This window comes from Pleuronectes platessa, chromosome 24, assembly GCF_947347685.1.
Source record: "Pleuronectes platessa chromosome 24, fPlePla1.1, whole genome shotgun sequence".
Classification (NCBI taxonomy): domain Eukaryota; kingdom Metazoa; phylum Chordata; class Actinopteri; order Pleuronectiformes; family Pleuronectidae; genus Pleuronectes; species Pleuronectes platessa.
Window position 1 is genome coordinate 7,072,322 of NC_070649.1, and position 14,640 is coordinate 7,086,961.

Genomic DNA, 14,640 nt, shown 5'->3' on the forward strand with positions numbered 1-14,640 from the left:
TATTTTCCTTCCGCTGGCTCGCTTTGTTCGCTCAGAGACTCAACGTACATGGCCGCCGTGGAGGAACATGGCCGCCGTGCAGCTGCTGCGGGTGTCGGTACATGAGCGGATCAGCGCTGCCGCTGAAGACGTTCTGATGCAGGTGGAGAAAGATGGAGGAAAGGCTCAAGTCCCGGCGCTGAGAGCGATGCTAACCGAGCGGCTAATGGCGGCGGCTGAGGAGATCCTCGCGGTGTTTGAGGAAACCGTGGCAGAGTACGAAGACAGATACGACGACCGAGTGGAGCGGACAGGGGAGGAGATCTGCCGCCAGAGGAGGCTGCTCGATGCCGTGATGCAGCCCGTAGTCCGGCTGCACAGAGCAGGTCAGTACCTAGAGGAACGCCAACAGGCTAAGGTTAGCTAGCATCAGCTCGAGCAGCGGAGTTGTACGTCACTTCCTGTCTCTGTCTGCCCCGCTCAACTGAGTAATGAGGAGAATTTGATGCTGTTGTGAACGAGTCTGTGCAGAAAATCTGCTGCTGTGTTGCTCATGTCTGAAACAGAAAGTCAGGACACATTTCTCTGAGTTTTACCCACAGGTCTTGTTTTGGGATTTAACATTTTAGCTTGTCCGTGTGTCTGTGAAGATGGCATTAGAACTGAAACTCTAAACAATAAAGCAGGAGAGTGGGGGAAGTAGCAGTTTGGGCCAGATATATAGCCTTCCCACCGTGACTTATAATAACCTTAGCTGCTTAGTGTTAATCTTGAAGTTAGCTAGAAATGTGTGTGCGTCACATCGCTTGTCAGTCTCACACCTGTCTTGATAAAAGGACAGACAGAGTGACATTGTCTTGGTTTGGAGGATCTGAATGTTTACACAAACAGCCGATAGAGCAGGAACATAATATTATTTACTCCAATGAACAACAACACTGACCCACAAGGCGTCAGCCGAGTCAAGGCTAGTTTATGAAACACAAAATCAAACTGTCATGGTGGGGATATTTGTCCAGCAATTATCAGAGGAGGATTGGACTGGGAGGGGCTACTTGTCACTTCCTGGTTCCAGTGCTAAGAGGCGTGGGACTACGCCTGTGCACCAACAAGGGAGAGCCAAATTGATTTGAGGCGACACCCCTTCATTATTTTAACCAATCAAATTACACCTGCTGTTTTAAATATTACAAACGCCTTCTGTTTGGCGCGACTGTTGACTACTCCGTGCTACTGATTAAGACGAGGCTTAACCAACTAACTAACGTCCCCTCGCCCTGGTCTCCTCTGTTAGTGATGTAATTGGTTTATTCGGCCTCAAAGTGAAAAACGTTTTGACCAGAACCCCTTTGTTTTATTATGCTTCCTTTATGAGCTGCTTTGTAACACCAACTGTAAGCGACCTAAACATCTCTACTTCATGAATGTGATATTTCACAAATCACGACAGTAGACATTAAGTTACACGACACAAGTTTTTCAAAACACTTAAGGAAACTCTGAAATGATAAACGTGTGTTTTTGTGTTTCAGGGTGTCCTGCAGATGTCCAGCAACTGATGTTGAATAAAGCAGAGGTTACCCCTGTACAGCAGCAGTGGAGCCCCCTTGTGGTCAAGGAGGACCCAGAGCCCCCCCACATTAAAGAAGAACAGGAGGAACCGTGGACCAATTGGGATGGACAGCAACTTCAAGGACTGGAAGAGGCTGATATCAATTTCACATTGACCCCTGTCGCTGTGAAGAGTGAAGAAGAGGAAGTTAAATCGTCAAAGCTTCATCTGAGTGAGACGAAGGAGAACAGAGGGAACATAAGGGGCAATCTAAAGAAAGATAAACCATTTAGTTGTTCTGAGTGTGGTAAAAGTTTTAATCAAAAGGGCAATCTAAATAGACATAAGAGGCGTCATACAGGAGAGAAGCCATTTAGTTGCTCTGAGTGTGGTAAAAGATTTAACCAAAAGGGCAATCTAAATACACATATGAGGTGTCATACAGGAGAGAAGCCAACTAGTTGCTCTGAGTGTGGTAAAAGATTTAACACAAAGGGCAGTCTAAATACACATATGAGGAATCATACAGAAGAGAAGCCTTTTAAATGCTCTGAGTGTGGTAAAAGATTTGACCAGAGTAGCAATCTAAATTTGCATATGAGGCGTCATACAGGAGAGAAAACATTTAGTTGCTCTGAGTGTGGTAAAAGATTCAACCACAAGGGCAATCTAAATACACATATGAGGTGTCATACAGGAGAGAAGCCATTTAGTTGCTCTGAGTGTGGTGAAAGATTTAATCAAAAGGGCAGTCTAAATACACATATGAGGCTACATACAGGAGAGAAGCCATTTAGTTGCTCTGAGTGTGGTAAAAGATTTTACCAAAAGGGCAATCTGAATAAACATATGAGGCGTCATACAGGAGAGAAATAATTTATTTGATCTGAGTGTGGTAAAAGATTTACCGAAAGGGGCAGTCTAAAAAAACATATGAGCAGTCATTAGGGTTGCAAAATTCCGGGAATATTCAAAGTTGGAAACTTTCCATTGGAGTTAATGGGAATAAACTGGAAATTTTGTGGGTAATTTTTACTAACTGTATTTACCTTGTCATATACATACATATATATAAACATTTTGTTTAGTCACAAGCTGATTTGAGCCCTAAGGGAACTTTGGGCACTTGACTATATGCTTCTGTATCTTTGTGGCATTCTTAACATAGGTCTTTGCACAGTATTTGCAAATGTACACAGCTTTTCCTTCAAGATTGGCTGGGGTGAAATGTCTCCACATATGAGATAATGCACGTGGCATTGTTCTGTAGAATAAGATGAGAAAAAAGCTTGTAAAAAAACAACTAATGCAATGCCAGAGATATAAATAGTTAGCTAAACAATTGGAATCGTCTTTAAAAATATTTTACAATTGATGGATAGTGTAATAGAAATAGGCTAGATGAACTATCCTCAATCAGCATGCTAAAATATTTCCCCAGTAATATCATCAAAACTTACCTGACTAGTCCTTGGACAGTAGTGTGGCCTCAATAGCCCTGCTGAGGTGTGCGGGATGCTGGGAATTATCTGTGTATGTGATGGAGGAATGCACAGTGCAGGGTTGAAATTCAACGAAATCCAAGCGTGTGCTTCATTCCATACATCTTTAAAATATCAAAAGATTTTTTGGGATTTATCAGCTGATATTCATATTATACATATTCATTATTCTCTGTTTTAAATAGACTCATAACAGTTTTTAAAGATTTGTATTAATATATCTTGTTTCTATGGATTTCTACATAATGTATCTATTTTTCATAATGTCCTTCATGTCATTTTAAGGTTAAAGTGTGTTCCTTGCACTGTATGTATGTGTGTTCTTAACTAGTACATATGATTAAATATGTTTGTTTTAAAACAATGGTTTCTTGGTTCGTGAGATTCAATGACAGTGTGTGATCTCCTTTATGTATTGAATTCAATTTCCAAGAATTAAAGTCTAATAAAAAGATAATGGCGTCGTCGCCCTCCTCCTCTTTGTTTCTGTACGAACGGAGGCTGCACTGGCAACAGTTGAATTGTCTCATCACGAGACTAATTAATCAGCTTCTCACAGTCAGACATGTTTGTTTACGTTTGACGTGAAGTCGGACCTGGGCAATTTCAGGTCAGAATATCAGACATGTTAGTCGTCTGGAATGCAGCATTACACCCCACACACGGACAGTGAAGCAGCGGTGATGGAGGAGCCATCGTTGACATTAATGACGGTAAATGTCAAACACAGAGTTCCTACGGTCATGAAAAAACTGGAAAATTCATGGAATTGTAAAATGTCTTATTTCCAGGCCTGGAAAAGTGCTTGAAAAAAATTAAATCCCAAAAGTTTTGGAGAAGTCATGGAAATGTGTTATATTCATATTTTCATGTCGTTCATTTACGCTGAGTTTTAAATAAATCATATGCTTTTAAAATAAATACACTCAAAATATAAGAAGGCATACGCTCTCTCTATCTAGTTAGCTATAGTCGATGTAACATGAATACTGTTTGTTTGATTGAAAAAGAAAAGGTTCATCATTTGAATTACATGTTTTTAGTAACTAAAATTGTAATTTATTGAAATGTTTCTGATGAACTCAACTCAAGATGTATATCCTGATTGACATGGTTCAGAATCGCATGGCTAAAGGTGAGCTTTAGATGTGTGTTACTCTCTGTTGTCTAAGCCTTTTTAAATCAAGAATATCTGCACGACAACGGAAAGTAGACAAAGTGCTTTTCCCGTGTTGTCTTGCAAAATTATTATATTGAATTATTGAGTATTTCTTCTTCACTGTCTTAGTACTTTTACTATTGGAATATTACTTTGTTGTCTTGGTACTTTTACCTCAGTGAATGATCCGAACTCTTCTTCCAACATTGTCTAACTTTATTTTGTTGCTTATACTTTAGTACTTGTTTTTCAAGTTCTTGTAACATAGTATTTCTGCTGTGCAGTATTCGTACTTTTGTTTCCTCTTCGTCCTCCAGTTCCACAGGGGTCGCTGCTGGCTCGGAGCTCGGAGTCTCTGTTTACCTTCCGCTGGCTCTCTTTGTTCGCGCAGAGACTCAACGTAGGCAGAAAGGAGGAACATGGCCGCCGTGCAGCTGCTGCGGGTGTCCGTACATGAGCGGATCAGCGCTGCCGCTGAAGACGTTCTGATGCAGGTGGAGAAAGGAGGAGGAATGGCTCAAGTCCCGGCACTGAGAGCGATGCTAACCGAGCGGCTAATGGCGGCGGCTGAGGAGATCCTCGCGGTGTTTGAGGAAACCGTGGCAGAGTACGAAGACAGATACGAAGACCGAGTGGAGCGGACAGGGGAGGAGATCTGTCGCCAGAGGAGACTGCTCGATGCCGTGATGCAGCCCGTAGTCCGGCTTCACAGAGCAGGTCAGTCCATAGAGGAACCGCTCACAGGCTAACGCTAGCTAGCATCAGCCCGAGCAGCGGTGTTAATGCGTCATTTCCGGTCTCTGTCTGCTGCTCCACCGCTCAACTGAATAATGAGGAGGATTTGATGCTGTTGTGAACGAGTCTGTGCAGAAAACCTGCTGCTGTGCTGCTCATGTCTGAAACAGAAAGTCGTGACACATTTCTCTGAGTTTTACCCACAGGTCTTGTGGTAGGATTTAAAATGTTTGCTTGTCCGTGTGTGTGTCTTTGAAGATGGCATTAGAACTGAAAGTATAAACATTAAAGCAGGAGGGTGGGGGCAAGAGCAGTTTGGGTCAGATATATAGCCTTCCCACCATGACTTATAATAACCGTTGCTGCTTAGTGTTAATCTTGAAGTTAGCTAGAAATGTGTGTGCGTCACATCGCTTGTCAGTCTCACACCTGTCTTGATAAAAGGACAGACAGAGTGACGTTTTGGTTTTGAGGATCTGAATGTTTACACAAACAGAACATACAGCTGATAGAGCAGGAACTAGGGCTGCTCAATTAATGGCATTTGAATCGTGATTTTGATTATGGGGTCAAACGATCTCTACACTACTATAATCGAGTTGAAATGATTATTTGGAATTTTTTTCGAAATTCAGTCTTCCCCCAAAGCATCCAACACAGCCCAGCTGACTGGCCCTCACCATCAAGCAGCCGTAAAGAGAAGGAGGCGAGTCGTGTGTGTGGTGATCAGTGGTATATAAAAAACAGCGCGAGTGGTGGATTGCAGAGGGAGGGCAGCACCGTTTGATCGACGGAAAAGGGTAGAAAAAGTTATCTTGTATGGGAACACTTCGGATTTGAAGAATTCAACGAGGAGCAGCAGCACACAATGTAGCGGCCGTGCCGCAGCCATTCTCAAGCGAGCAGCCGCCGGGCTGTTCACAGCGGACCCGCGATTCTCAGCGCCGGTCAGCCCGCGATTCTCCGCTTGTTGTTGTATGTTACCCGTTCAATGTAGGGGCTCGGGGGTAAATGATGATGGTCCTCATAGCCATCCCCACCACTCTCTTTTCTCTCTGTCTGTCTGCTTGCGTGCTTGTAGGGGGGGGGCATATGAGGACATTTCATAATGAGAGGGAATTTCAAAGTTCTCAGTTACAAAGTTTTTTTTTGGAGAGTGTTAGGGCTGCCATCATTAAGGGTTTGAATAACCGGGCACCGATATCCTGGTTTCACAGAGGAATAGGACATGCAGCCGTCATCGGTGTTTACCTGAACCAGAAGTGAGTGACACTCACGGTTAGTCATTTAAAGAATAAAGCATAGACTTCAGAATAAGGGCACACAATAATCGTGATTTTGATATTGTCCAAAAGAAACGTGATTAGGATTTTTCCCATAATCGAGCAGCCCTATCAGGAAAATAACATTATTTACTCCAATGAACAACAAAACTGACCCACAAGGTGTCAGCCGAGTCAAGGCTAGTTTATGAAACACAAAATCAAACTGTCATAGTGGGGAGATTGTCCAGCAACTATCAGAGGAGGATTGGACTGGGAGAGGCTCCTTGTCACCTCCTGGTTCCAGTGCCAAGAGGCGTGGGACTACGCCTGTGCATCAACAATGGAGAACCAAATTGATTTGCGGCGACACCCCTTCATTATTTTAACCACTCACATTACACCTGCTGTTGTAAATATTACAAAGCCTTCTGTTCGGCGCGGCTACTGAATAAGACGAGGCTGTGTATAAGTGCCCTTAGCTATGCTGTTAACTTTTCATTGCTTCTTAATTAATACTTGTTGAATTAGACCAGACCGGCTCTTCTCATATTTGGGATAAACGAACACGTCGACACTTGTCTGGAAGCAGCTCAACCAACTAACTAACGTCCCCTCGCCCTGTTCTCCTCTGTTAGTGACATAATTGCTTTATTTGGCCTCACAATGAAAAAGTTTTTGACCAAAACCCCTTTGTTTTATGCTGCTTCCTTTATGAGCTAAGTCGTAACACCAACTGTAAAAGACCTCAACATCTCTACTTCCTGAATGTGTCTGTTTAAAAATCACAACAGTCGACATTAAGCGACACAACACAAGTTTTTCAAAACACCTAAGGAAACTCTGAAATGATAAACGTGTGCTTTTCTGTTTCAGTGTGTCCTGCAGATGCCCAGCAACTGATGGTGAATAAAGAAGAGGTTACCCCTGAGCAGCAGCAGTGGAGCCCCCTTGTGGTTAAGGAGGACCCAGAGCCCCCCCATATTAAAGAAGAACAGGAGGAACCGTGGACCAATTTGGATGGACAGCAACTTCAAGGACTGGAAGAGGCTGATATGAAGTTCACCTTAACTCCTGTCGCTGTGAAGATTGAAGAAGATGAAGGGGAACTTAAATCGTCAAAGCTTCATCCGAGTGAGACGAAGGAGTACAGAGGGAATGTAAGGGGCAATCTAAAGAAAGAGAAACCATTTAGTTGCTCTGAGTGCGATAAAAGATTTAACCAAAAGAGCAGTCTAAATATACATATGAGGTGTCATACAGGAGAGAAGCCATTTAGTTGCCCTGAGTGTGGTAAAAGATTTAACCAAATGAGCACTCTGAATACACATATGATGTGTCATACAGGAAAGAAACCATTTCGTTGCTCTGAGTGTGGTAAAAGATTTAACACAAAGGGCAATCTAAATACACATATGAGGTGTCATACAGGAGAGAAGCCATTTAGTTGCTCTGAGTGTGGTAAAAGATTTAACCAAATGAGCACTCTGAATACACATATGAGGCGTCATACAGGAGAGAAGCCATTTGGTTGCCCTGAGTGTGGTACAACATTTGACCGAAAGGGGAGTCTAAACAGACATATGAGGTGTCATACAGGAGAGAAGCCATTTAATTGCTCTGAGTGTGGTAAAAGATTTAACATAAAGGGCAATCTAAATACACATATGAGGCGTCATACAGGAGAGAAGCCATTTAGTTGCTCTGAGTGTGGTAAAAGATTTAACACAAAGGGCAATCTAAATACACATATGAGGCGTCATACAGGAGAGAAGCCATTTAGTTGCTCTGAGTGTGGTGAAACCTTTAACCAAAGAAGCAATCTAAAAAAACATATGAGGCGTCATTAGGGTTGCAAAATTCTGGTTATTCAAATTCAATATTCAAAGTTGGAAACTTTCCATGGGAGTTAACGAGAATAAACTGGAAATTTGTATGGGTAATTTATACCAACTGTATTTACCTTGTCATATACACACTTAAATATAAACATTTTGTTTTGTCACAAGCTGATTAGAGTCCTGAGGAAACTTTGGGCACTTGACTATATGCTTCTGTATCTTTGTGGCATTCTTAACATAGGTGTTCGCACAGTATTTGCAAATGTACACAGCCTTTCCTTTTACATTGGCTGGGGTGAAATTTCTCCATATATGAGAGTTCACGTGGCATTGTTCTGTAGAATAAGATGAGAAAAAAGCTTGTAAAAAAATAAATAATGCAATGCCAGAGATATAAATAGTTAGCTAAACAATTGGAATCGTCTTTAAAAATGTTTTACAATTGATGGATAAATTAATAGAAATAGGCTAGATGAACTATCCTCAATCAGCATGCTAATATATTTCCACAGTAATATCAACAAAACTTACCTTACTAGTCCTTGGGCTTATGCCGTACTGTGGTCCCAATAGCCCTGCTGTAGTGCGCGGAATTATCTGTGCATGTGATGGAGGAATGCACAGTGCAGGGTTGAAATTCAACGTGCAGCGTGTGCTTCATTCCATACATCTTTAAAATATAGTTTTGAATGACGTTACTATTGGGCAGTGTTTAATTTGCAGTAACATTTTTTTTCAAAATTCCTTACATTAAGTGTATTCAATCCAGAGGGTACAGACCCAAGACAGCTAGAATCAAGAAAGTGCAACCCTAGGAGTCATACAGGAGACAAACCCTATAGTTGCTCTGACTGGTAAGAGATTTAAGATTCAGTCTTATTATACGAGACGCGAGGATTCATAAAGGAGAGAAATTATTCAGTAGCAACCTTTGCATCAAAAGATTTTTTAGGATTTATCCGCTGATATTCATATTATACATATTGGTTGTTAACTGTTTTAAATAGACTCATAACAGTTTTTAAAGATTTGTGTTTATATATCTTGTTTCTATGGATTTCTACATAATGTATCTATTTTTCATAATTTCCATGTCATTTTAAGGTTAAAGTGTGTTCCTTGCACTGTATGTATGTGTGTTCTTAACTAGTTCATATGATTAAAAATGTTTGTTTTAAAAAAAATGGTTTCTGCGTTTGTGAGATTCAATGACAGTGTGTAATCAACTTTATGTATTGAATGTGTTTCAAAAAATTTAAGTCTAATAAAAAGATAATGGCGTCGTCGCCCTCCTCTTTGTTTCTGTACGTAAGGAGGCTGCACTGGCAACAGTTGAATTGTCTCATCACGAGACTAATTAATCAGCTTCTCACAGTCAGACATGTTTGTTTATGTTTGACGTGAAGTTGGAACTGGGCAATTTCAGGTCAGAATATTGGACATGTTAGTCGTCTGGAATGCAGCATTACACCCCAACACACGGACAGTGAAGCAGCGGTGACAGAGGAGCCCTCTGTCACCGCAGGGTTCCTACATCATGGAAAACCTGGAAAAGTCATGGAAATTGTAAAATGTCTATTTCCAGGCCTGGAAAAGTGCTTGAAAAAATTAAATCCCAAAAGTTTTGGAGAAGTCATGGAAATGTTTTATATTTATATTTTCATGTCATTCATTTATGCTGAGTTTTAAATAAATCATATCCTTTTAAAATAAATAAACTCAAAATATAAGCAGGCATAAGCTCTCTCTGTTTATCTATCTATCTATAGCCGATGAAAAAGAAAAGGTTCATAATTTGAATTACATGTTTTTTCGTAACTAAAATTGTAATTTTGTGAAATGCGTCTGATGAACTCAACTCAAGATGTATATCCTGATTGACATGGTTCTGAATCGCATGGCTAAAGGTGAGCTTTAGATGTGAGTTACTCTCTGTTGTCTAAGCTTTTTTAAATCAAGAATATCTGCACAATAACAGAAAATAGACAAAGTGCTTTTCCCGTGATGTCTTGCAGGTGTGAAATCAGAATCAGAATCAGAAGTATTTTATTGCCATGTAGGTTTACACCTACAAGGAATTTGCTCTGGTTATTGGTGCTTACAATGAACATAGAAACATAAAACACAATAAATACAACATTTCTGAATAAAAATATATGAAAGATAAAGATATAAAAAGTGAAATGCAAAATGCCAAACAGTAAACAGTGTCCGATTGCAATATGCAATGTAATCCAGTATAATATAACATGAGATAATGTGTTAATTTATTAATTTAACACATCCTTGAGGTGTGGGGGTGGAATAAAAGTCTGAGTCAGGTGGGGTTCCCGGGCCATGTTGATGAGGCCAACGGCTACCGGGAAGAAGCTGGTCTTGTGACGGGCGGTTTTTGTCCTGATGGACCGCAGCCTCCTGCCCGAGGGAAGAACCTCAAAGAGTTTGTGACCCGGGTGGGAAGGATCAGCCACAATCTTGCCTGCACGCCTCAGGGACCTCGAGGCAAACAGGTCCTGTAGAGATGGCAGATTGCAGCCGATTACCTTCTGAGCAGAACGGATGATACGCTGCAGCCAGCTGCAGAAAGAGATCGACATCGCCGCAACACTGGACCACGTCCGCGACCAGAGGCCTGAGAGGGTTCGCACCAAGGTGAGTTAAATACAAAGACATTCCCGTCGTGTTAATATCATATTTCTTGTTTTTAAAATATATATTAAACATATAATTTTAATGTAGCATACAGTACATGTACACAAATGCATAAACAATGCCACCAACAATAAATAAACCAATAAATACTGTATATTTGAAAGATCTGCCTTTAGCTTATACATCAGAATCAGAATCAGAATCATTTTATTTGCCAAGTATGCTTGCAGATACAGGAAATTGCTTTGGTGTTGTTCGTTGGTGCACTCAACATAAAACAACAATATAAAAACAACAATATATACAGTAACAGGGTTATGGGCAGGTGCGGTGCTAAGGTGCAGAGATTGGTGATAGTGCCAGTAATATATAAATTATTAGTCCTGATGGCCCGGAACCTTTTTCCAGATGGGAGTCTCTGGAAAAGGTGGTGACCGGGATCGGAAGGATCAGCAATGATCTTGCGTGCTCTCTTACAGGTCCTGGAGTGGAACAGGTCTAGGAGAGCCAGCAGGTCGCAGCCGATGATCTTCTCGGCTGACCGGATGATCCACTGCAGTCTGCCCTTGTCCTTGGCAGTGGAGGCAGCTAAACAGACGGTGATTGATGAGGTGAGGATGGACTCAATGATGGCTGTGTAGACCTCAACCATCACTTTCCGCAGCATGTTGAATTTCTTCAGTTGCCGCAGGAAGAACATCCTCTGCTGGGCCTTCTTGATGATGGAGATGATGTTCTCTGTCCACCTCAGGTCCTTTGCAATTATAGTCCCCAGGAATCTGAAAGACTCCACTTTTTTAACTGGGGAGTCGCACATGGTGAGAGAGGGCTGGGCACCCCCTGAAGTCTGCTACCATCTCTACAGTTTTCAAAGCGTTCAGCTCCAGGTGGCTCTGGCTGCACCAGGAAGCCAGGCTATTAACTTCCTCTCTGTAGGCGGCCTCATCCCCATTGGAGATTAATCCAATCGGGGTGGTGTCATCAGCAAACTTCAGGAGTTTGACAGAGGGATGGCTGGAGGTGCAGTTGTTGGTGTAGAGGGAGAAGAGTAGAGGGGAGAGCACGCAACCTTGTGGGGCTCCAGTGCTGATGGTCCGGGGCTCAGAGACAAGCTTGCCCAGCCTCACGCGCTGCTTCCTGTCGGTCAGGAAGTTAGTGTTACACCTGCAGGTGGGCTCAGGCACGCTCAGCTGTGTCAGCTTGTCCCGGAGAAGAGCTGGGGAGATAGTGTTGAATGCGGAGCTGAAGTCCTCAAAAAGGACCCTGGCGTAGGTGCCGGGGGAGTCGAGTTGACATATGCTGTTTATGTATAAGAATTTAAAATGGGTTGATCCTATCGCTCCTGTAATCGTTACATTTAATGGTTTGTCTGTGTTTCTTTTCCGTATATCCAGGACCAGTTTGAGTTTGCGCTGACCGCCGTCACAGAGGAGGTCAACGCCATCCTCAAAGCTCTGCCCCAGTGAAGCCAGTAGAATCCAGACTGACCCTCGACCCCTCGACTGCCTCGCTCAGACTTCACTTTCCTTTTCCTCCCTGTGACGATGAGGATGATAATCATCACCACAGCCTTTCTGTCTTTGTCGGATGGTGACCCTTAAATGTGCCATCACGTAAAAAGACATTTAAAATGACATGTGAATGGGCGACACAGGCATAGCTCTGATTTGAAATGCTTGTGGGGCCAGTGTGATGTGTCCAGGGAAGTGTTGCATTTTAATGAAAACTACACCAGGATGATTGAAACACATTAAAATAAAGGGGGTGCATGGGAATGAGCCACAGACGACTTAAAACATCAGATTTGGTTGCCGTGCTCCAATTCAAGCTGAAATCAAAGCAGAAACTTCATGGTTGAATGGCGTTTTGAATTCTCAGTGTTTACACTTCTGTGGCATACCTTCCTCTCCTCAAATGACTAACACCTGCAGAAAACACATCCATGCTACCAGGGGTGGACTGGACTGGCCATCTGGCATACCGGGCATCGTCCCGGTGGGCCATTGACCCAATGTGGGCCGGTATGGTCCGCTATGTTTTTTTTCTTGTTTTTCTTTCCCTCTAAATTCCCTCCAATTGGGCCGGCCAATTGGCTACAGAGGGCTAGCAATGTGTTGCCAGCATCGACACATATTATTGGTCTATTGTTTGTCATTGTCAATCAATCATGGGCTGACAGGCTCAGAGAGCCCTGACAGTGCTGTCAATCACAACACAAACCAGGGTGGGGCGGGACCTCATGGCATTGGCGGGGGGAGTCGCGGGACGGGCTGCTGCTGAGACAGAAACTTAAAATGGATAATAAGAGTGAAAAAAGCCCGGGTGGCGCTGAGAAGCATCGAAAAAAAAAGCTGAAGTCTCTGGAGGTGGAGGCTGCTAAATGTGCCAAACTGACGGACCTGTTTGGTGCCGGGTTCACCAGCCCAGCAGCAGCAGGTGCGCCGGGAGACGAGTGAGGAGGACTCGACAATGATGAGCGAGTGGAGGCACACATGGTAAGTAACGCTGGCCTGGGGCTGGCTAGGCTACATTTTTTAAACATGTCCAAAACAAAGTAGAAAACGTTTTTGATTTTGTTTTAATATCCCGAATTGTGATATTATGGGTTATTATTGTTCAGATGATTCAGCTAAGCTAGCTAAGAGCTGCAACAGTCAACTTTCTGAGCTGTAAATAGAGATGAGAGTGCTTATGTGTTGATCCTTAATGGTGTGATTATGTACACTAAATGATCAATTATTCTCCATTACAGGTTGTTGTGATATATTTGAGGAGTCGTTCTCCCTCTGTTTTATATGTGGACATTTGGGACCACTGTTAGAATTTGGTAAGTTTATCATGTATTTTTTTATGTATAAATTCATACTTCATAATTATAATAATTTTCAAAAGGTTTTAAAAGAAACACACATCCAAAAAGTTCTCAACTCTAGGTGCAGGACAAAGGAAAACATTTTCTTTATTTTTCAGACATTATAATGTATCCATGTCCTTCTCAGGTTGACCACTTGACATGTGAGAGCCTGAGGAGTTGTTCCCCCTCTGTCCATGTTCGAGGACTTGCTCTCTGTCTGCCTCCACTCTCTGCCTTCACTGTACCAAAGTTTGTCTGTTGAGTCTCCTCTAGTCTGGTGAGTTTATCATTTTTCATGTTTTATGAAATCATACTTAATTTGTGATGATTAGAGACATTATAATGTATCCATGTCCTTCTCAGGTTGACCACTTGACATGTGAGAGCCTGAGGAGTTGTTTTCCAGACACAGGTAGAGCTAACAGGGGCGTCACACTGGGCCTGCCCTTTTGGGCTGGGCTTCAGCTGCAGATCTAAAGGCTGCTTCCAGGGGCATGGGGCCCTCAGCCTTTGTTTTTCTTTGCTTCTGCACCTTACAACATACATCACACCTTATTTTCACACATCCAAACACTGTTAACACCACTGACGCGTAACATATTTTACACATCCCACTACGTAGTTAGAGCTATCTTGATTTGGAGTTAAATAAATTTACTTTTGGCTTGAGAGGTTTGTGTGGCCTCCCTTCTTGTTGCCATCTTTGAGCTAGGTGGTAACAGTAGTATGCATGAGAGAAGACGCCGTGAGATTTGTGGACTTCTATGTGGTGTCCGCTGATAATGTAGTGGGCTGGTCTGGACAGACAATGCCAGGGCTGAATTTTTGTCCCAGTCCACCCCTGCATGCTACGTCCTTCTCTTTGTGCCCCACTCAGGTCTTTCTGACATGGATAAATCGCTGTTTACCTCACGCAAGTAAGAAAATGTTTAAAAAAAAATGGAAGAAGTGCTATACTTTGAAAAAAATATATATATATAAATAAATATTTTCGTGTTTAAATGCTGCAATCAATTGGTTTGACTTTTGTGACTTTCTAAACTTTCTCATCCTCATCACCAACTGTTTTACGTCAATATAAGTCAAGTATGACAATTATATTTC

The 14,640-nt window shown here is 42.3% G+C and overlaps 1 protein-coding gene across 1 annotated transcript; it reads left to right on the forward strand.

Annotated features, from left to right (window-relative positions):
- The first annotated feature begins 18 nt into the window (after positions 1 to 18).
- LOC128430775 (oocyte zinc finger protein XlCOF22) lies at positions 19 to 9,313 on the forward strand. Its single transcript, XM_053416822.1, has 4 exons — positions 19 to 365; positions 1,512 to 2,404; positions 4,597 to 4,909; positions 7,066 to 9,313. The coding sequence occupies exons 1-4, from the start codon at positions 68 to 70 to the stop codon at positions 8,037 to 8,039; spliced, it is 2,478 nt and encodes an 825-aa protein (XP_053272797.1). The 5' UTR covers positions 19 to 67; the 3' UTR covers positions 8,040 to 9,313.
- The last annotated feature ends 5,327 nt before the right edge of the window (positions 9,314 to 14,640 follow it).